At 48.4% G+C, this 24,084-nt stretch overlaps 1 protein-coding gene across 1 annotated transcript; it reads left to right on the top strand.

The window, feature by feature from the left end:
* The first annotated feature begins 1,980 nt into the window (after positions 1–1,980).
* On the top strand, positions 1,981–23,607 carry LOC143288230 (uncharacterized). The gene is made up of 5 exons (XM_076596579.1): positions 1,981–2,093; positions 16,404–16,514; positions 18,777–18,980; positions 21,979–22,233; positions 23,509–23,607. The coding sequence occupies exons 1-5, from the start codon at positions 2,082–2,084 to the stop codon at positions 23,605–23,607; spliced, it is 681 nt and encodes a 226-aa protein (XP_076452694.1). The 5' UTR covers positions 1,981–2,081.
* Positions 23,608–24,084: the final 477 nt, after the last annotated feature.

Here is a 24,084-nt window from a genome sequence, read left to right as displayed (position 1 = left end):
AAACACCTGTAAGTCAGTATCAAACAGGAATTACAGGTAAGGTACAACACACACCTGTAAGTCAGTATCAAACAGGAAGTACAGGTAAGGTACAACACACAACACCTGTAAGTCAGTATCAAACAGGAAGTACAGGAAAGGTACAAAACACCTGTAAGTCAGTATCAAACAGGAAGTACAGGTAAGGTACAACACACACCTGTAAGTCAGTATCAAACAGGAAGTACAGGTAAGGTACAACACACACCTGTAAGTCAGTATCAAACAGGAAGTACAGGTAAGGTACAACACACACCTGTAAGTCAGTATCAAACAGGAAGTACAGGTAAGGTACAACACACAACACCTGTAAGTCAGTATCAAGCAGGAAGTACAGGTAAAGTGTCAAACACGAAGTACAGATAGGTACAACAAAACCTGTAAGTGGTTTGTTGGCCTTGAGTTAACGCGCCCGCCTTGGAAGCGAGAGAATCTGCGCGTACTGGTTCGAATCACACCGGCAATCGCCAGTATTTTCACGCCCTCCACTCTATCTTGAGTGGTGGTCTGGACGCTATTAATTAGTATGAGACAAGCCGAGGTCCTGTGTGCAGCATGCATTTAGCGCACGTAGAACACACGGCAACAGAAGGGTTGTCCCTCGCAAAATTTTGTAGAAAAAAATCAACTTCGATTGGAAAACAAATATAAATCTGCAGGCAGAAAAAATACAAAAAATGGGTTGCGCTCTCAGTGTAACGACGCGCTCTGCCTTGGGAGAGCAGCCTCATTTCACACTGAGAAATCTATTGTGACAAAAAAGAATAATACAAATATAAATACAAGTCAGTGTCAGGCAGGAAGTACAAGTGAGTACAGGTGAGTTCAACACACAAAACATATGTAAATCAGTGTCAAACAGGAAGTACAAGTGAGTACAGGTGAGTTCAACACACAAAACATATGTAAGTCAGTGTCAAACAGGAAGTACAAGTGAGTACAGGTGAGTTCAACACACAAATCACATGTAAATCAGTGTCAAACAGGAAGTACAAGTGAGTACAGGTGAGTTCAACACACAAAACATGTAAATCAGTGTCAAACAGGAAGTACAAGTGAGTACAGGTGAGTTCAACACACAAAACATATGTAAGTCAGTGTCAGGCAGGATGTACAGGTTCAGGTGAACAAACAAGTTTTGAAAATACAAGCGGACGTGGTCAGAGACCAGCAAAAAGAAGACGACACGAGAAGAAGAGGAGGAGGAGGAAGACGACGAAGAAAAAGAGCAGCACGAATTGCCGTCCACCACCAGCAGTCATTAAATTAGAGGGGTGTTGTGGACAGCGCCACTTGCCCCGAGCTCTCACGACCCGCCCCCAGCACCCCCCCCCCCCCACTCCCGACACACACACACCACCACCACCCTCCCTGCCGATCAGAAGAGACGTAACGTCAGCCATCCATCACTCTGCTCCATGTGCCCGACACGGACGTGTGCCCGGAGGCCGGCGATGTGGTCAGTGTGTGTGTGTGTGTGTTTGGGGGGGTGGGGGGGGGGCATGGTAAGCCGTGTGTGGGGGTGAGAGGGTGTATATGGGGGTGGGGGGTGAGGGGGGGCTGTGGGGCATGGTAAGCCGTGTGGGGGGGGGGGAGAGGGTGTGTGTTGGGGGGGGGGGGGGTGTCCGTGTCCGCTCCCCACAGCCGTGCCTTGGTCAAGATGGATCGTCATGGCCGCGAGTCACTGCACGAGCAAGAAAAGCACGATTCATACGGACATTGCCAGACCACCGAGCTATGCCCTCAACACCGCTGCCAGCAAATCCAAGGTTGACGAAACGGTGTCGATGATGAAATAAACCTCTTCCCCTTCAGACCTCCTGCCGGAATGTTATGAAGTCAGCCAATGGCAACGCCGTATTTATGAAGTCAGCCAATGGCAACGCCGTATTTATGATGGCCACCACCCCCAGTCTGCCTTTCAACGTCCTGCATGTGTGTGTGCAGGTATATAACAGACAGAGCACGAGTAGGGCTGGCAGAGAGTCCGTTGTCATAACCACCCCTTCAGTGTGCTGCCGACCCAGCAACGACTGAACACCATGGCTTTGCAGGTAAATAATGGCTTTGTGGGTAGATAATGGCTTTGTGGGTAGATCATGGCTTTGTGGGTAGATCATGGCTTTGTGGGTAGATCATGGCTTTGCAGGTAGATCATAGCTTTGTGGGTAGATAATGGCTTTGTGGGTAGGTCATGGCTTTGCAGGTAGATCATGGCTTTGTGGGTAGATCACGGCTTTGCAGGTAGATCATGGCTTTGTGGGTAGATCACGGCTTTGCAGGTAGATCATGGCTTCATGGCTTGGCTTTGCGGGTAGATCATGGCTTTGTGGGTAGATCACGGCTTTGCAGGTAGATCATGGCTTCATGGCTTGGCTTTGCGGGTAGATCATGGATTTGTGGGTAGATCACGGCTTTGTGGGTAGGTCATGGTTTTGTGGGTAGATCACGGCTTTGTGGGTAGATCACGGCTTTGTGGGTAGATCACGGCTTTGTGGGTAGGTCATGGTTTTGTGGGTAGATCATGGATTTGTGGGTAGATCACGGCTTTGTGGGTAGATCATGGCTTTGTGGGTAGATCACGGCTTTGTGGGTAGGTCATGGATTTGTGGGTAGATCATGGCTTTGCGGGTAGATCACGGCTTTGCGGGTAGATCACGGCTTTGCAGGTAGATCATGGCTTCATGGCTTTGTGGGTAGATCATGGCTTTGCAGGTAGATCATGGCTTCATGGATTTGTGAGTAGGTCATGGATTTGTGGGTAGGTCATGGATTTGTGGGTAGGTCATGGCTTTGCAGTTAGATCACGGCTTTGCGGGTAGATCATGGCTTTGTGGGTAGATCACGGCTTTGCAGGTAGATCATAGCTTCATGGCATGGCTTTGCGGGTAGATCATGGCTTTGCGGGTAGATCATGGCTTTGCAGGTAGGTCATGGCTTTGCAGGTGGACAGCCAGTTAGACGCTCCTAGTGGCTGAAGGGTGAAGAAGGCTGGCATGGTGCTGTCAACAGCACTAACATTTTCAGTGATTTGTGACGCGCATGCAGTTTATAGAATTATCATGCATCAAAATTGACTTGTGCAGTGCTCTAACACTTTTCCAGGTTGACGAAAGTAACTTTACCTGAGGCCAGAAAACTTTCATTGTGCCTGAAAATGGAGAGCTGCTTCCTTGTGGGACTTTTAAGAACAAGAAAACTATTGCTGGGAATAACAAAACAACAACAAAACGATTTTTGTTTTTAAAAAGAAGCCTTTTTTGGGTCAAGAGGGGTTGTGAAATGATATCACAGAAATCAGTTACAAATTATACTAGTTCAGTGTTATGAAATAATAGAACAGAAATGAGCCAGACTAGTTCAATGTGAAAAAGTAGAACAGAAAAGTCATACTCGTTGAATGTTGTGAAATAACAGAAAACAGCCAGTTGAGTGTTATGAAACAGTATAACAGAAAACAGGCAGGCGAGTTTATAGAATAAAATAGAATGGAATAGAATGTCTTTATTACCAAGTGTACCGGGATCACAAGGAATACTGGGGAGGGGGGGGGGGGAGGGGGGGATAGTACATAACAAGATACGAACAAAAATCGAAAATCACACACAGATACAGTAGAAATTAGGATTCATACAAATGCATATCAATATAAAAACTTGTGCATACTCACACACGCACACACACACGCACACACGCACACACACACGCACACACACATGCACACACACATGCACGCTCGCGAGCACACGCACGCACGCACGCATGCACGCACACACACTGACACACACACACACTGACACACACACACACACACACACACACACACACACACACACACACACACGTTTGAACAAAAGCCGCATATTACATATAGGATGGGGCTTATGATTAGGTCTTTAGGTAGATGGTTGTTGATTGCACAATTCTATCATACTGGATTTGTTCGAGAGACAGGACATTAACTGCTTTGGGGGAAAAAGCTATTGGCGAAGCGATTGGTTTTCGTCCTTATACTCCTGTACCGTCGACCAGAGGGGAACATCTCGAAAATCCCAAAAGCTGGATGTGATTCGTCCTGGCTGATTGACTTTGCTTTTTTGAGTAGCAGCTTATGTCTTCTAGAAAAGGTAGATCAGCCCCGGTAATCTTGGTGGCAGTTTTTACGATTCTGTTAAGGGCTGCAACTTCTGCCTTGGAAATGTTTGATGAATAGTGATGAAATTATGTAAAAGACAGTCGTATTGGTTGAGTGTTATTAAAAACAACACAACAGTAAACAGCCGTACAGGATAAGTGTTATTAAACAACCCAGTAAACAGACATACTGGTTGAGTGTTATTAAAAACAACACAACAGTAAACAGACATACTGGTTGAGTGTTATTAACAACACAACAGTAAACAGACATACTGGTTGAGTGTTATTAACAACACAACAGTAAACAGACATACTGGTTGAGTGTTATCAAACAACACAACAGTAAACAGACATACTGGTTGAGTGTTATCAACAACACAACAGTAAACAGACATACTGGTTGAGTGTTATCAACAACACAACAGTAAACAGACATACTGGTTGAGTGTTATCAACAACACAACAGTAAACAGACATACTGGTTGAGTGTTATTAAAAACAACACAACAGTAAACAGACATACTGGTTGAGTGTTATCAACAACACAACAGTAAACAGACATACTGGTTGAGTGTTATCAACAACACAACAGTAAACAGACATACTGGTTGAGTGTTATCAACAACACAACAGTAAACAGACATACTGGTTGAGTGTTATCAACAACACAACAGTAAACAGACATACTGGTTGAGTGTTATCAACAACACAACAGTAAACAGACATACTGGTTGAGTGTTATCAACAACACAACAGTAAACAGACATACTGGTTGAGTGTTATCAACAACACAACAGTAAACAGACATACTGGTTGAGTGTTATCAACAACACAACAGTAAACAGACATACTGGTTGAGTGTTATCAACAACACAACAGTAAACAGACAAACTGGTTGAGTGTTATCAACAACACAACAGTAAACCGACATACTGGTTGAGTGTTATTAAAAACAACACAACAGTAAACAGACATACTGGTTGAGTGTTATCAACAACACAACAGTAAACAGACATACTGGTTGAGTGTTATCAACAACACAACAGTAAACAGACATACTGGTTGAGTGTTATTAAACAACACAACAGTAAACAGACATACTGGTTGAGTGTTATCAACAACACAACAGTAAACAGACATACTGGTTGAGTGTTATCAACAACACAACAGTAAACAGACAAACTGGTTGAGTGTTATTAAACAACACAACAGTAAACAGACATACTGGTTGAGTGTTATTAAACAACACAACAGTAAACAGACATACTGGTTGAGTGTTATCAACAACACAACAGTGTTGTTGTATTTGGAAAAGCCCACAGAGACTCTGTTCGGTTTTGAAGAAATTTGCGCAATGTTGGTTTGGAAATGATGCCGATATTTGTTTGATTTGCAAAGCATCGTGCTTACGGCCGCTCCCTCTCTCTGCTTTTATTTCTTTGAGGCGATCGATGGTGTGATGGCCTTGTACCTGTTCTTTTTGATATTCTTTGACTTTTCTGAGGATTTCCGATTTTCCTAGATGTAGGCCGCTCGTTGGTGTTGCGTTACCAGCAGGTCTGTCAGCTCGCTCATTTCCCTTAACACCTGCATGTCCCGGGCAGTATGACCATGTGAGTTTTTTAATCTGAAAGTTGCGCATTGCCTTATGCCACTCTGGGCTCCCCATTCCGTTTTCAATTTTCTGTATGAGGTTCATTGAGTCTGTTAGTATCATGGCATGTTGGTTTCCGGGCGTATGGATGGACGATAGCCACTGGTTGAGTGTTATCGAACACAAGAAAGTTGTCGTTTCTTTCTAAACACAAAGACAGACAATCCTGGCACAGGGTGGGGAACAGGGCGACAAGGGAGACAATGCAGGACAGGTGGAGCATCACATACTGAGTTATCGGACGTGAATTAACTGTGTAGAGGCGACTCTGCCAGGGAGGGGTGAGGAGTGTGTATCACAGAGGGGTGTGTATCACAGAGGGGTGTGTATTACAAAGAAGTGTGTGTATCACAGAGGGGTGTGTATTACAAACAGGGGTGTGTATCACAGAGGGGTGTGTATTGCAAAGAGGGTGAGGAGTGTGTATTACAAAGAGGAGTGTAGTGTGTATTACAAAGAGGAGTGTGTATTACAAAGAGGGGTGTAGTAGGCCTCCTTCGGTCATGGCTGACCATGGATAGAGTATATCCGACCTAATGACTAATTGGGCTGTGTGCTTGGACCAAGCAGCGTCGTCTGTGACTGTAGAAACCGATTCGAGAGAGACAGTCTCTGTCGCAGCAATCACATGTGTAAGCTGATGCTGGTCTGTCGGCTGCCGTCCCTTTTCTGCAAGCTAGTTTTTCCTGCTGCAGCAGCTGACAGTTTGTCCTCACCAATCCATAGCTGATTCTTGAGAGTGCTTCTCCAGCTGTTGCGGTCATCTGCAAGGTCCTCCCAGGACTCAGGGTTGGTCTCAAGTGCCTTCATGTCGCGTTTGCAAACGTCTTTGTATCTCAGCTTTGGGCGGCCGATGCTTCTCTGCCCCGTGGCAAGCTCTCCATAAAGGATGTCTTTTAGGATGCGACCATCTTCAATGCGGCAAACGTGGCCCAGCCAGCGCAGCCAACACTGTCTCAGCATGGTATACATGGTCGGGAGGCCAGCGCGAGTCAGGACTTCAGTGTTTGTCACCTTGTCTTGCCAGGAGATGCCGAGTATGCGCTGAAGACTTCTCAGGTGGAAGGTATTGAGCCTTTTCTCCTGACGAGCATGTGTGGTCCATGCCTCACTGCCATACAGCAAGGTGCTGAGGACGCAGACGTTGTATGCAGCCATCTTTGTCTTCGTAGTCAGCTTGGGATTTGTCCACATTCTTTGTGTGAGGCGGGCTAGTGCTGTGGCTGCCTTCCCGATCCTCTTGTCGATCTCGGTGTCAAGGGAGAGGTTGTCGGTGATAGTGGACCCAAGGTAAGTGAATTGATGGATGGCTTCAAGCTCGTAGTCATCAATGGTGATGGCTGGTGGAGATGGTGTGTCTTGGCCTAGGACGTTTGTCTTCTTGAGACTGATGGTCAGACCGAAATCTTTGCAGGCCTGGGAGAAGTGATTCATTAGTGACTGCAAGTCCCACTGGGTGTGGGTCACAACTGCGGCATCGTCAGCAAAGAGCATGTCTATGGTGAGGGCTTCGCAGACTTTTGTCCTTGCTCTGAGGCGGGCGAGATTGAAGAGCCTGCCATCTGATCTGGTCCGCAGGTAGATCCCTTCTTGCGCTGTGCTGAACGCATGTCTCAGGAGAAGAGCAAAGAAGATTCCAAATAGGGTGGGGGCGAGGACACAGCCTTGTTTGACACCGCTGCGTAGGTCGAAGGGCTTGGAGAGGTTACCATTAAACTGCATCGTCCCTTTCATGTTGGAGTGGAAGGACTCAATCAAACTGTGCAGTTTGCAGTTTGGGGGGGGGGGGGGGGGAGCCAATCTTTCGAAGAGCCCTGAAAAGGCCGTCTCTGCTGACTAGGTCAAAGGCCTTGGTGAGGTCAATGAATGCGACATACAGGGGCATCCTCTGCTCTCTGCACTTCTCCTGGATTTGGCGAAGGGAGAAGATCATGTCTACCGTGGATTTCTCTGCTCGAAAACCGCACTGTGATTCCGGGTAAACGCGTTCGGCCAGTTTCTGCAGGCGATTTAGGAGGACCCGAGCGTAGACTTTGCCTACAATGCTGAGAAGTGAGATGCTTCTGTAGTTGTTACAGTCGCTCCTTTCACCCTTGTTTTTGTAAAGGGTGATGATCTTGGCGTCCCTCATGTCCTGCGGTACAGCTCCCTCATTCCAGCACTGACAGAGGTCTGTGTGCAGAGGATGCAGAAGAGTAGTCTTGCAGTGTTTAATGAGGTCTGGGGGAATTCCGTCACTGCCAGGTGCCTTGCCTGATGTCAGGCTGTTAATGGCCTTGCTGAGTTCGTCCTCAGTTGGCTCAGCGTCAAGTTCTTCCATGACCGGCATGCACTTGATGGCATCGAGGGCTGAGCTGGACACCATGTTTTCTGTGGAGTAGAGGTCAGAGTAGTGTTCTGCACATCTCTCCATCAAAGAGGGGTGAGGAGTGTGTATTACAAAGAGGGGTGTGTATTACAGAGGGGTGTGTATTACAAAGAGGGGTGTGTATTACAAAGAGGGGTGTGTATTACAGAGGGGTGTGTATTACAGAGGGGTGTGTATTACAAAGAGGGGTGTGTATTACAAAGAGGGGTGAGGAGCGTGTATTACAAAGAGGGGTGTGTATTACAGAGGGGTGTGTATTACAAAGAGGGGTGTGTATTACAAAGAGGGGTGTGTATTACAGAGGGGTGTGTATTACAAAGAGGGGCGTGTATTACAGAGGGGTGTGTATTACAAAGAGGAGTGTGTATTACAAAGAGGAGTGTGTATTACAAAGAATGGTGAGGAGTGTGTATTACAAAGAGGAGTGTGTATTACAAAGTGTGTATTACAAAGAGGGGTGTGTATTATAAAGAGGGGTGTGTATTACAAAGAGGAGTGTGTATTATAAAGAGGGGTGTGTATTACAAAGAGGGGTGTGTATTATAAAGAGGGGTGTGTATTATAAAGAGGGGTGTGTATTATAAAGAGGGGTGTGTATTATAAAGAGGGGTGTGTATTATAAAGAGGGGTGTGTATTATAAAGAGGAGTGTGTATTATAAAGAGGGGTGTGTATTACAAAGAGGAGTGTGTATTATAAAGAGGGGTGTGTATTACAAAGAGGAGTGTGTATTACAAAGAGGAGTGTGTATCACAAAGAATGGTGAGGAGTGTGTATCACAAAGAATGGTGAGGAGTGTGTATCACAAAGAATGGTGAGGAGTGTGTATCACAAAGAATGGTGAGGAGTGTGTGATACAAATCAGTGTAGCGCTATGGAATGTGGCTTTCTCAACAACACATCCCGCTCATCACCCCCGTTTTACTTGTGTATAAGACTATAACATGTTTAGAATAAATGTTTGGTTGCACTTGGGCCAGCAGCAAAGTCAGAGCTGCATGGATCAATGGTTTCGTCATTACAATAGTCATTTGTTAAAGTCTATGTCATTACAATAGTCATTTGTTAAAGTCTATGTCATTACAATAGTCATTTGTTAAAGTCTATGACTCTCAAACTAGGAGGCCAAATTGCACTGGCTCTTAGTGCCGCAGCCTTGGGGGCTAGTTGGCCTCTGGGAACAATCCCAACGCCGACTGCCCTAAAACCCTCTTGGACGAGAGAGTGGGGATTAACTTGGGCAAGACACTCTCCACTACAACCAAATTCTAGCCCAGACAGTTCGGACATCAGATGCCTCCTTTGCTGTTCTGATGGTCATAGCTGAACATGACTGACTATTATACATTTGTGTTTGATTCCCTGACTGCATTTGGTGTTCAGGTGGTCTGTGCTGATGGTTTATTGATCTCTTCAGGTGGTCTGTGTTGATGGTTTATTGATTTCTTCAGGTGGTCTGTGCTGATGGTTTATTGATTTCTTCAGGTGGTCTGTGTTGATGGTTTATTGATTTCTTCAGGTGGTCTATGTTGATGGTTTATTGATTTCTTCAGGTGGTCTATGTTGATGGTTTATTGATTTCTTCAGGTGGTCTGTGCTGATGGTTTATTGATCTCTTCAGGTGGTCTGTGCTGATGGTTTATTGATCTCTTCAGGTGGTCTGTGCTGATGGTTTATTGATCTCTTCAGGTGGTCTGTGCTGATGGTTTATTGATCTCTTCAGGTGGTCTGTGTTATTGGTTTATTGAAGTGTTCAGGTGGTCTGTGTTAATGGTTTATTGATTTCTTCAGGTGGTCTATGTTGATGGTTTATTGATTTCTTCAGGTGGTCTGTGTTGATGGTTTATTGATTTCTTCAGGTGGTCTGTGTTAATGGTTTATTGAAGTGTTCGGGTGGTCTGTGTTATTGGTTTATTGAAGTGTTCAGGTGGTCTGTGTTAATGGTTTATTGATTTCTTCAGGTGGTCTGTGTGTTATTGGTTTATTGAAGTGTTCGGGTGGTCTGTGTTATTGGTTTATTGAAGTGTTCGGGCGGTCTGTGTTATTGGTTTATTGAAGTGCTCGGGTGGTCTGTGTTGATGTTGATTGTTGTGTTTGCGTGGTCTGTGTTGATGGTTTATTGATGTGTGTGTTTAGTTTAGTTTAGTTTAACGTCTTTTCACTGTTTACTGATATTAGACGAGAGGGGGGGGGGGGAATAAATAAATAAAGAGGGCGGAGGAGGAGGGGGCGGGGGGGTTAAGTGCGCATGGGAGACGAGGCGTGGGATACATGAGAAGAGGTGGTGGGATGACTGACGTGAGTAGTGGAAAACGAAGAGCTGTGAAGGACTGTGCTATAGAAGAGGTGGTGGGATGACTATAGTGAGTAGTGGAAAACGAAGAGCTACGAAGGACTGTGCTATAGAAGAGGTGGTGGGATGACTATAGTGAGTAGTGGAAAACGAAGAGCTACGAAGGACTGTGCTATAGAAGAGGTGGTGGGATGGCTATAGTGAGTAGTGGAAAACGAAGAGCTACGAAGGACTGTGCTATAGAAGAGGTGGTGGGATGGCTATAGTGAGTAGTGGAAAACGAAGAGCTACGAAGGACTGTGCTATAGAAGAGGTGGTGGGATGACTATAGTGAGTAGTGGAAAACGAAGAGCTACGAAGGACTGCGCTAACATTTCCTGTGGATAATTTTTGTTTTTAATTAGATAAACACTGGAAGGATTATGGATTCCAAGTTAATTTCTCCATAGGAAGCTAGCCATTACATTAGTAACTGCGCACTCTTGTATAAAGTATGAAAAAAAGAAATTTAAAAAGTCCTAATTGATCAGGCAAAAGGCTGAAAAAGCCTAAAAATCGTGACACTTGATATGATATGATAAGTCTGTGTTCTTTTCAGAACATTTTGCCCCAGGTTTCATGGCATTTACATCATTCGCAGACGTTACGTCGGGAACGGGCTTGACGTTTTAGTGGGTTCTAAACTGCAGCTGTAATAACTCTTAGTTCTGAATGATCGTGTTCGGTGTTAAAACAGAAGGGAAGTAACTCTGACACGTTACTAAAGGCAAAACAAGAGACGCAACTCTGAAGTCTTATGCGAACTTGAAGGTGTCGCTACATTACTCCCCTCCTAGCGCAGTACAAATATGAAGCGAAATGTTAACACAAAATAAAAACAACATTGAAACTATTCTCATTGGAATCTTGGGGGAAGGCATGTGATGTGCCCAGAGCAGGTCATGACACTAGAGGGTTTTCTGACAGGAGATGGTGAAGGCACAGTGTGTGGTTTTGTGGTAATCGCTGTAGAGGGTGATGGCTCCATTGGAGCTGGGGAACAATCAGGGTCCACCCGCCAAGAAGACTGTATCCCCAACAGGACCAAGGGCAGCTCTGTATACAAGTCTGGAGTTGTAGTGCAGGCCTTGAGTGCTGCTTTCAGCTGGCTGTGGAATCTTTCAACCATGCCGTTCGCCTGTGGGTGGTAGGCAGTAGTTGTGTGAATATCGATGCCCAAGAGCTTGTTGCACTCAGTCCAAAGTGTTGAGGTGAACAGCCTCCCACAGTCAGAGGTAATGTCTTCAGGGACACCAAACCTGGCAATCCATGGATGCACCAGAGCTTGAGCACAGGTAGAGGCATGGGCATCTGGGAGAGGAATGGCTTCTGGCCACCTGGTAAAACGATCAATGATGGTGAACAGGTAGATCATGCCTTGACTGGCAGGCCGAGGTCCAACGAGATCTACATGGATGCTGCTGAATCTGGTAGTTGGTGGCCGTTCCACAAGTGGTGCTTGAGTGTGTCGAGTGTGCTGATGGACTCTGGATGACTGACAGCCATGGCATTCCTTTCATCATTTACGGATGTCTTGTTTCATGCCATGCCACACGAAGCGCTGGCTGATGGCTTGCTGTGCAGGACGTACACCTGCATGTGAGAGTCCATGTATTTGATCAAAGACTGGCTGAGTCCAGGAATTTGGAAGAATTGGGCGTGGTACACCAGTAGAAGTATCACACAGCAGGGTTGATGAACCAGACTGGATGTCTTCAAGTTTGAGGCCTGTGGCATCCACTGTGAGACTTACAGGTGTGTCTGGTAGAGGATGATGTAGAAGCACGGCATCTTTGAGAGCTTCCTTTGCCTGTTCAAATGCTTTTTGGCAGGCCTCAGACCACACAATGGCTTGTCTTTTTCCGCTTGCTTGAGCATGAAGAGGGGCCAGGATGTCAGCAACATGTGGGATGAAACGGTGATAGTAGTTCATCAAACAAAGGAACCATTGAAGGCCGGCGCGATCAGTTGGTGGAGTGCTGTTTTGGAGAGAAGCTACTCTATCTGGTAGTGGACGTATCCCCTCAGAAGTCACATGATGTCCAAGGAACCCCAGCTCGTTGACACCAAAGACACATTTTGCTTTGTTGATGACCAGTCCATTTGTCGAGAGGAGCTGGAGAAGCTGTCGGAGATGGTCAAGATGCTCATCGTGTGAGCGACTGACAACCAAGATGTCATCAGCATAGACGAGGTATGTCTCGCAGAATGCCGACCATGAGCCTTTGAAATGCTTGTGTGGCATTCTTCAAACTGAACAGCATTCGTAGGAACTCCCACAATCCAAATGGCGTGATGATTGCTGTTTTGGGGATGGGGGATTGTGCCATGGGAATTTGATGGTAGCCTCTAGCCAGATCAATCTTCGAAAGACCTTGCACCCTGAGAGGTGGCTGTTGAAATCCTGAATATGGGGTACGGGGTACCGATCATCTTTGGTTGCAGCTTTGAGTTTCCTCTAATCCCCACAGGGTCGCCACTGGCCATCTGACTTGGGAACCACATGGAGCGGCGAGGCCCATGGCGAAACAGACCAACGGATGATACCCATCGTTTCCATCTTGGCGAATTCGGCCTTTGCAGCAGTCAGCTTTTCTGGGTTCAGGCGTCGTACACGAACGTGGACAGGTGGTCCGTGTGTGATGATATGATGCTCCACGCCATGTTTGTTGACAGTAGTCAAAATGAGGTGTGAGTAACTCTGGAAACTGTTGCAGAAGTTCAGAGTATGCATTGTTCGGGTGTACCGAGAGACCTGCAAGTCATGGGTTGTGGGGAACAGAAACATCGTCCATAGACAAGAGTCGCTTGCCCTTGAGATCAGTGACCAGTTCATGAGCGACAAAAAAGTCAGCACCAAGAATGGGACATATAACATCCGCCAGATAAAAGTCATGAGTGAAGACTTGTTTGGGCTTTATTTCCAAGGTGATGCTGCATTTGCCCCAGGTCTTGATGGAAGTTCCATTGGCAGCGGAAAGTGGAGTTGATGGTGAGGTTGTCTTGCGGTCCTGGGTTGAGGCTGGATACACTGACACATCAGCACCAGTGTCAATCCCAAGCAACTGTCATAAACTGAAAACGTGTTTGAATTTGAAATACTGACCGCTATCACGTTTAGCGGCCAGCCCTGGCGTTTCCCGAAGACGATGCACTTTGCCTGCTTGTTTTTGGAGATCAAAGAGGAAAATTTGCAGCCGGGCTGACAACGACGGGCGTCTGGTCCAAACCGCAGGTGGTAGAAGCACACAGAGTTTGTTGTACTATTTTGTGAAGGAGGACCACGTTGTCTGGCTGTTTTGATGGCAGAGACAGTCTTTTCTGATGCTGCAGTGGTTGCATCCTGTTCTGTGGGAGCTTGAGTTGGTGGTGTGGAGATCTGCTGTACACCTGCAGCACGTGTTTCCCAAATCCGGTCTGCTGCTTCAGCCAGAGTGTCTGTGTCTGTGATGTCATGTCCAGCCAAAATACCTCTGATGTCGGGGGGAAGGTTCATGAGAAACAAAGCGCATTTCAGAGTTTGGGTGTCATCGTTGAGAGCATTTATTTTGCGCATGAGGGCAGTTGGGCGTTTGTCCCCCAGTCCATTAAGATTGAGAAGTTCAGCATCTTTCTGGATCTGGGACTTGCTGAAGGTTTTGATCAAAGCTTTCTTCAAACAGCCATACTTGTTTGCACGTGGGGGATTGGTGAGCAGCGCCTGAACTTCTTCTGCAGTGTTAATGTCAAGGGAGCTCACCACATAGTCGTACTTTGTTTGATCTTGACTGATGCCTTTGGTGTTAAACTGTGACTCAACTCTTGCAAACCAAACTTCTGGAGACTTCGTCCAGAATTCTGGAAGATTGACAGATATGGAGTTGATCTGATCTCGACTTGCAGTTAGAGCTTGCAGCTGATTTGTTAAATCAGCAATCTGTTGAGAAAGGTTTGATTCAGCCATGTTTGAAGTTGAAGTTTTTGATCACTCAGTCTTAGTCCATAATGATCGTGTCCGCTGTTAAAACAGAAGGGAAGTAACTCTAACACGTTACCAAGGCAAAACAAGAGACGCAACTCTGAGGTCATGCGAACTTGAAGGTGTGGCTACAACATCATTGTTCTACGGCTTTGGATGGGTTGTTGTTTCCTGCGGCTTTGGATGAGTTGTTGTTTCTTTTTTTCTTTTTCTTTTTGTAATGATGGGCGTCTCTTTCGATGTTGATGTTTTTCCTGATTTCTTTGTTTTCTCTGGGATCGTACGGTTCAGTTTTGCTGCCTTGGCGTAGGTAAGTTTCTTTGTGTGGCTGGATTCTATGGTTACCATAGAAACAGTTCTTTTTTTCGTGATACGTTCTGTTGTTTCACTCTGGGCATCCACAGTCCTTTCCAATGAAGAAATACGGGTGCAGAGAATACTAATAGTCTGCTTAGGTCCAACAAAGCATCTTTCATATTGAGGTCTACCGGGACTGAAGACATCACTTCGTCTTTTTGGGCCGTGGTGTGGAGCTCCGCCGTTGCTGCACTTGGCAACCTCGTTTCAACCCGCTTTTGTTTGTCTCCCGACCGCATGGCTTGATGATGGGGCGGTGACGCTTCGCATGGCTTGATGATGGAGCGGTGACGCGTCGCATGGCTTGATGATGGGGCGGTGACGCTTCGCATGGCTTGATGATGGAGCGGTGACGCGTCGCATGGCTTGATGATGGGGCGGTGACGCTTCGCATGGCTTGATGATGGGGCGGTTTCGCATGGCTTGATGATGGGGCGGTGACGCGTCGCATGGCTTGATGATGGGGCGGTTTCGCATGGCTTGATGATGGGGCGGTGACGTGTCGCATGGCTTGATGATGGGGCGGTGACGTGTCGCATGGCTTGATGATGGGGCGGTTTCGCATGGCTTGATGATGGGGCGGTGACGTGTCGCATGGCTTGATGATGGGGCGGTGACGTGTCGCATGGCTTGATGATGGGGCGGTGACGCGTCGCATGGCTTGATGATGGGGCGGTGATGCTTCGCGATTGCATCTTCTTTGCCACAGTTACGCTCAGCTGCTGGTAGTCTCCGCCAGTTTGCTTTCGTGTTCGTGTGTGTGTGTGTGTGTGTGTGTGTGTGTGTGTGTGTGTGTGTGTGTGTGTGTGTGTGTGTGTGTGTGTGTGTGTGTGTTCATTGATGCGATGTTCAAGTAGTGTTAATTGATGTGGTTTTCTTTCGGTGTTTACGTTCATTGATGTGGTGTTCATGTTCATTGATGTGGTGTCCAGGTGGTGTTAGTGTTCATTGATGTGGTGTTCGTGTGGTTTTAGTGTTCATCGATGTGGGTCCAGGTGGTGTTGATATTCGTTGATGTAGTGTCCAGGTGGTGCAGATGTTCAATGATGTGGCGTTCACGTGGTGCTAATGTTCATTGATGTGATGTTAGTATGGTGCTGATGATCATTGATGTGGCGTTCATGTGGGGCTGATGATCATTGATGTGGTGTTCAGGTGGTGTTAATCTTCATTGATGTGGTGTTCAGGTGGTGTTGATGTTCGGTGATCTGGTGTTCATGTTGTGTTGACGTTCGGTGATGTGGTGTTAATGTTCATTGATGTGGTGTTCATGTTGTGTTGACATTCAATGATATAGTGTTGATGTTCATTGATGTGGTGTTCAGGTGGTGTTGATGTTCATTGATGTGGTGTTCAGGTGGTGTTGATGTTCATTGATGTGGTGTTCATGTTGTGTTGACGTTCGGTGATGTGGTGTTGATGTTCATTAATGTGGTGTTCATGTTGTGTTGACGTTCAATGATGTAGTGTTGATGTTCATTGATGAGGTGTTCATGTGGTGTTGATGTTCATTGATGAGGTGTTCATGTGGTGTTGATGTTCATTGACGTGGTGTCCAGACGGTCTCTCTCCTCACTGCTCTGTTGGTGACGTCAGCATGGGGTCAGTTCCCCAACCTCTTCTCCACCGGCTTCCCCCCCGCTTCTGTCCTCCAGAACAACCAGCAACAGGTCAGTTCCCTCTCTCTCCTGTCCTCCAGAACAACCAGCAACAGGTCAGTTCCCTCTCTCTCCTGTCCTCCAGAACAACCAGCAACAGGTCAGTTCCCTCTCTCTCCTGTCCTCCAGAACAACAACCAGCAACAGGTCAGTGATGGTCACGTTGTGATTGCCAAGGTCACGGGTCACACTGGTGTCCATGGGTAAAACGGCCGTGGTAAAGTACAACGTCAACGCAAAGCAAAGATGATAAAGTATGTCTCCGTGGTTAGAATAATTCACGTGAACACATCCGGAACACAGATGATAAAGTATGTCTCCGTGGTTAGAATAATTCACGTGAACACATCCGGAACCCAGATGATAAAGTATGCCTCCGTGGTTAGAATAATTCACGTGAACACATCCGGAACCCAGATGATAAAGTATGCCTCCGTGGTTAGAATAATTCACATGAACACATCCGGAACACAGATGATAAAGTATGTCTCCGTGGTTAGAATAATTCACGTGACCACATCCGGAACAAAGTTGATAAAGTATGTCTTCGTGGTTAGAATAATTCACGTGACCACATCCGGAACACAGATGATAAAGTATGTCTCCGTGGTTAGAATAATTCACGTGACCACATCCGGAACACAGATGATAAAGTATGTCTCCGTGGTTAGAATAATTCACGTGACCACATCCGGAACACAGATGATAAAGTATGTCTCCGTGGTTAGAATAATTCACGTGACCACATCCGGAACAAAGTTGATAAAGTATGTCTCCGTGGTTAGAATAATTCACGTGAACACATCCGGAACCCAGATGATAAAGTATGTCTCTGTGGTTAGAATAATTCACGTGACCACATCCGGAACACAGATGATAAAGTATGTCTCCGTGGTTAGAATAATTCACGTGACCACATCCGGAACAAAGATGATAAAGTATGTCTCCGTGGTTAGAATAATTCACGTGACCACATCCGGAACAAAGATGATAAAGTATGTCTCCGTGGTTAGAATAATTCACGTGAACACATCCGGAACCCAGATGATAAAGTATGTCTCTGTGGTTAGAATAATTCACGTGAACACATCCGGAACACAGATGATAAAGTATGTCTCCGTGGTTAGAATAATTCACGTGACCACATCCAGAACACAGATGATAAAGTATGTCTCCATGGTTAGAATAATTCACGTGAACACATCCGGAACACAGACGATAAACCACGTCTTCGTGGTTAGAATAATTAACGTGAACACATCCGGAACACAGATGATAAAGTATGTCTCCGTGGTTAAACAAGAAACACAAATAGAGAAAACATAAAAATATCTAGAACACAGATGGTGAAGTATGCCCATGACATTTATCACTCTGAGCAGATCAACACTTTTTAACGTCTACGGCTACGACTGGTTATAGATTTCGGAGACATGTCTTCAGGTCTGTCACTTTGAGTGAAGTGTGTACTGACGCACACAGTTGTCTGATAAACAGGACGTTGTGAGACTGCTGCCACACACAGTTGTCTGATGAACAGGACGTTGTGAGACTGCTGTCACACACAGTTGTCTGATGAACAGGACGTTGTGAGACTGCTGCCACGCCTTGATGTCCGTGGCTGTGACAGAAGTGAGGTCATGATAAAAGATGACACTCTGACGTACGTCACACTGTCAGAACTGTGAGCACAGTAAGACCATGACATCAAGGAGGACAATAACGACATCAACAACAAACCTTTGCACACACATGCATGGTAATGTGCCTTCACAACACCTCTCTATCTCTCTTTTTCACTCACACACATACACGCGCATGCACGCTCGCACGCACACACACATACACATCCATCTACCACCCCCACCCCCACATATACACTTAATTAGATGTTTATCAATAACCAACCTGGCTAGCGTCCAGGCGAAAAAAGATGACATTGATGGCGAAGAATAAGAAGAGGAAGACGATGACGATGATGATGATGATAATGATGATGATGACGATAACAATAACGATGACGACGACAATGATGGTGATAACGATGACGATAATGATGGTGGTAACGATGACGAAGCTGATGCTGATGCTGACGATAACGATGACGATGATGATGATGATGATGTCGATGATGTTGTTGACGATGACGACGACGACGAGGAGGACGATAACAATAACGATGACGATGACGATGACGACAATGAAGATGACAATAATGATGATGATGACGATGACGATAACGATGACAATGATGACGACGAAGTGTGTGCCCAGGCGGAGGCCAACCTGCTGACGTGTATCAGCGCCGACGCCCAGGACCCACGGAGTCAGATCCGGATGACGCTGAAACCGCTGAACCACCAGCCTATGGGAGGCCGCTCGGGGCTGGGCCTGGGGCTGATGGGCCACGACGATGATGACCTCGACCAGGACTGGATCATTAATGGCATCATGCTGCCTAGTGGTCTGGTGCAGAAGGTGTGGTGATGGGGGTGTTGGGGGTGTGATGGGGGTGATGGGGATGATGGGGATGATGGGGGTGTGATGGGGGTGATGGGGGTGACGGGGGTGATAGGGGTGATAGGGGTGTGATGGTGGTGATGGGGGTGACAAGGGTGTGATGGGGGTGATGGGGGTGACAGGGGTGTGATGGGGGTGTGATGGGGGTGATGGGGGTGATAGGGGTGATAGGGGTGTGATGGGGGTGTGATGGGGGTGATGGGGGTGATAGGGGTGTGATGGGGGTGATGGGGGTGACGGGGGTGATGGGGGTGTGATGGGGGTGATGGGGATGATGGGGGTGATAGGGGTGTGATGGGGGTGATGGGGGTGACGGGGGTGATAGGGGTGATAGGGGTGTGATGGTGGTGATGGGGGTGACAAGGGTGTGATGGGGGTGACAGGGGTGTGATGGGGTGGTGATGGGGGTGTGACGGGGGTGATGGGGGTGACAAGGGTGTGATGGGGGTGACAGGGGTGTGATGGGGGTGACAGGGGTGATAGGGGTGTGATGGGGGTGATGGGGGTGACAGGGGTGTGATGGGGGTGATGGGGGTGACAGGGGTGTGATGGGGGTGACATGGGTGATAGGGGGGTGACAGGGGTGATAGGGGTGTGATGGGGGTGATGGGGGTGACAGGGGTGTGATGGGGGTGATGGGGGTGACAGGGGTGTGATGGGGGTGAATGGGGTGTGATGGGGGTGATGGGGGTGACAGGGGTGTGATAGGGGTGTGATGGGGGTGATGGGGGTGTGATGGGGTGGTGGGGGGTGATGGGGGTGTGATAGGGTGGTGGGGGGTGATGGGGGTGACAGGGGTGTGGTGGGGGTGACAGGGGTGTGATGGGGGTGATAGGGGTGTGTGATGGGGGTGATAGGGGTGTGATGGGGGTGATAGGGGTGTGTGATGGGGGTGATAGGGGTGTGAGGGGTGTGATAGGGGTGATAGGGGTGTGATGGGTGTGATGGGGTGACTGGGGTGATAGGGGTGATGGGGGTGTGGTAGGGGTGTGATGGGGGTGACTGGGGTGTGATAGGGTGACAGGGGTGATAGGGGTGTGATAGGGGTGTGATGGGGGTGACTGGGGTGTGATGGGGGTGATAGGGGTGTGATGGGGGTGACTGGGGTGTGATGGGGGTGATAGGGGTGTGATGGGGGTGACTGGGGTGTGATGGGGGTGATAGGGGTGTGATGGGGGTGACTGGGGTGTGATAGGGTGACAGGGGTGACTGGGGTGTGATGGGGGTGACAGGGGTGTGATGGGGTGACAGGGGTGTGATGGGGGTGACAGGGGTGACTGGGGTGTGATGGGGGTGATAGGGGTGTGATGGGGGTGATAGGGGTGTGATGGGGGTGACTGGGGTGACAGGGGTGTGATGGGGGTGACAGGGGTGTGATGGGGGTGACAGGGGTGACAGGGGTGTGATGGGGGTGACAGGGGTGACAGGGCTGTGATGGTGTGATGGGGGTGACAGGGGTGTGATGGGGGTGACAGGGGTGACAGGGGTGTGATGGGGGTGACAGGGGTGTGGTGGGGGTGACAGGGGTGTGATGGTGGTGACAGGGGTGACAGGGGTGTGATGGTGGTGACAGGGGTGTGATGGGGGTGACAGGGGTGTGATGGGGGTGACAGGGGTGTGATGGTGTGATGGGGGTGACAGGGGTGTGGTGGGGGTGACAGGGGTGTGATGGTGGTGACAGGGGTGACAGGGGTGTGATGGTGGTGACAGGGGTGTGATGGTGGTGACAGGGGTGTGATGGTGGTGACAGGGGTGTGATGGGGGTGACAGGGGTGTGATGGTGTGATGGGGGTGACAGGGGTGTGGTGGGGGTGACAGGGGTGTGATGGGGGTGACAGGGGTGTGATGGGGGTGACAGGGGTGTAATAGGTAGTGGGGCTGTCAGGTGGTGGTGGGTTGCGGTGTGGTTCGGTGCGGTGTGGTGCGGTGTGGTGTGGTGTGGTGTGGTGCGGTGTGGTGTGGTGTGGTGTGTTGCGGTGCGGTGTGGTGTGGTGTGGTGCGGAGTGGTGTGGTGCGGTGCGGAGTGGTGCGGTGCGGTGTGGTGCGGTGTGGTGTGGTGTGGTGCGGTGCGGTGTGCTGCGGTGTGGCGTGGTGCGGTGTGGCGTGGTGCGGTGTGGTGTGGTGTGGTGGAGTGTGGTGTGGTGTGGTGTGGTGTGGTGTGGTGGGATGTGGTGTGGTGTGGTGTGGTGCTGTGGGAAAGTTTTGTGTGCTTGAGTGTGGTGGTGTCGTGTTCATTCACACACACACACACACACATACACACACGCACACACAACACACACACACACACACACACACACACACACACACACACACACACACACACAGAATGAAAACAAGTGGACGGAATGTCGCATGTAAAACATGCTGACGACATTGGTATTAATGTTGTCATAACGATGGTGATGACTTGGTGATGATGTGAATGACGATGTTGTTGACATTAGTGATGACGATGCTGATGACATTTGTAATGACGTTGGTGATGACGTTGGTGATGATGATTGTGGTAACGTTAGTGATAACTATGTTGATGACGTTGATTATGACGATAGTGATGGCAATGGTGGTGACGTTGGTAATGACTTTGGTAAAGACGATGGTGGTGACGTTAGTGATGACGTTTCTGATGATACTTGTAATGACGTTGTGATGACGTTGGTGATGACGATGGTGCTGACGATGTTGGTTATGTTAGAGATGACGTTTGTGATGACGTTGGCAATGACTTTGGTGATGACGTTAAAGGTGAAGATGCTGTTGACATTTGTAAGGACATTGTGATGACGTTTGTGATGACGATGGTGATGACGATGGTAGTGACGTTGTGACGATGGTGTTGACATTGATAATGTCGTTGGTGATGACGATGGTGATGACAATGTTGTTGACGTAAGTGATGACATTGGTGATGACGTTGGTGATGACGCGGGTGGTGACGTTGATGACATGTCAGGCGGGGACGTACCGCCTGGCGGTGTTCCGGGGGGGCCGGACGTTCGGAGAGTGCAAGGCGTCAGCCTTGGGCCAGGTGCTGAGCACGGGAGGCGGCAACCCACTGCTGTCGGCCATGAGGACTGGCGCCTTCAGCCCCTTCACCCCCTTCATGCACCCTCTGCTCGCCGCCCCCCAGCAAGCCGCCAATGGGGAGGCCAGCAACAACGTCGTTGTCTCCACCGGCACCACCATGTACTCCGGCATTATCCGACAGGTCAGTGCTGTCTGTGTGTCCGTCTGTCTGTGTGCCTGCCTGTCTGTCCACATGTCTGTCTGTCTGCCTGTCTGTGTGCCTGCCTGTCTGTCTATATGTCTGTCTGTCTGTCTGTCTGTGTGCCTGCCTGTCTGTCCACATGTCTGTCTGTCTGCCTATATGTCTGTCTGTCTGTGTGCCTGCCTGTCTGTCCACATGTCTGTCTGTCTGCCTGTCTGTCTGCCTGCCTGTCTGTCTATATGTCTGTCTGTCTGTGTGCCTGCCTGTCTGTCCACATGTCTGTCTGTCTGCCTGTCTGTCTGCCTGCCTGTCTGTCTATATGTCTGTCTGTCTGTGTGCCTGCCTGTCTGTCCACATGTCTGTCTGTCTGCCTGTCTGTCCATATGTCTGTCTGTCTGTGTGCCTACCTGTCTGTCTATATGTCTGTCTGTCTGTCTGTGTGCCTGCCTGTCTGTCCATATGTCTGTCTGTCCGTCTGTCTGTGTGCCTGCCTGTCTGTCCATATGTCTGTCTGTCTGTGTGCCTGCCTGTCTGTGTGCCTGCCTGTCTGTCCATATGTCTGCCTGTCTGTGTGCCCGCCTGTCTGTCCATATGTCTGTCGGTCTGTCCGTCTGTGTGCCTGCCTGTCTGTCCATATGTCTGTCCCTCTGTCTGTGTGCCTGCCTGTCTGTCCATATGTCTGTCCCTCTGTCTGTGTGCCTGCCTGTCTGTCCATATGTCTATCTGTCTGTCCGTCTGTCTGTGTGCCTGCCTGTCTGTCCATATGTCTATCTGTCTGTCTGTCTGCTTGTACCATGCACTCTAGCATCATCCGTGGGGTGAATTCAGTCTTGTCATGGCAGTGGTATATAGGTCATGGCAGTGGTATATAGGTCATGGCAGTTGTATAGGTATATAGGTCATGGCAGTGGTATATAGGTCATGGCAGTGGTATATAGGTCACGACTGACAGTGGTTTACAGGTCACGACACAGTGGTTTACAGGTCATGGCAGTGGTTTACAGGTCACGACACAGTGGTTTACAGGTCATGGAAGTGCTTTAAGGTCACGACACAGTGGTTTACAGGTCATGGCAGTGGTTTACAGATGATGACAGTGGTTTACATTTCATGACAGACAGTGGTTTACAGGTGGTGACAGCAACAAGCAGTGGTTTACAGGTCATAGCAGTTGTTTACAGGTCATGGCAGTGGTTTACAGGTCATGGCAGTTGTTTACATGTCATGACAGTGGTTTACAGGTCATGACAGTGGTTTACAGGTCATGGTTTACAGGTCATGACAGTGGTTTACAGGTCATGGCAGTGGTTTACAGGTCATGGCAGTGGCTACCAGATTGCAATTTGCAGTTTACAGGGCATGTTGCTGGTGTAACAGATGATGTTAGTGAATGTGTGTGTGTGTGTGTGTGTGTGTGTGTGTGTGTGTGTGTGTGTGTGTCAGATGTCGCTGAACGACATGGTGGGGAGATCTATCGGGGTGTGCCAGATCCAGGGCGGGCAGTGCTACGGGCTGATTCCCTACTGCTGCTCCATCTGCAGGGACCACCTGCCGGCGTCTGAGGTCTACGTGAACCCCCCGTCCAGCTCCCAGCAACTCCCCTCTCTGGGCTTCTCTCAGGCCGGCCTCCTCGGCCCCACTCAGCCAGGTCAGGGCACACACACACACACACACACACACACACACACACACACACACACACACACACACACACACACAGAAGGGGAAGAGAGACAAAGAGAGGGGGTGTGGAGAGGAAAAAAGAGAGACAGAGCGAAAAAGAAAAGAGAGGTGGAGACAAAGACAAAAACAGAGGGAGCACAGATGTGGAAAGTGTGTCAATGGATTGGC

The sequence above is a fragment of the Babylonia areolata genome, chromosome 12 (assembly GCF_041734735.1).
Source record: "Babylonia areolata isolate BAREFJ2019XMU chromosome 12, ASM4173473v1, whole genome shotgun sequence".
Taxonomy (NCBI): Eukaryota; Metazoa; Mollusca; class Gastropoda; order Neogastropoda; family Buccinidae; genus Babylonia; species Babylonia areolata.
The sequence above is the reverse complement of the archived record's forward strand: the minus strand, read 5'-3'. Positions and strand labels throughout refer to the sequence as shown.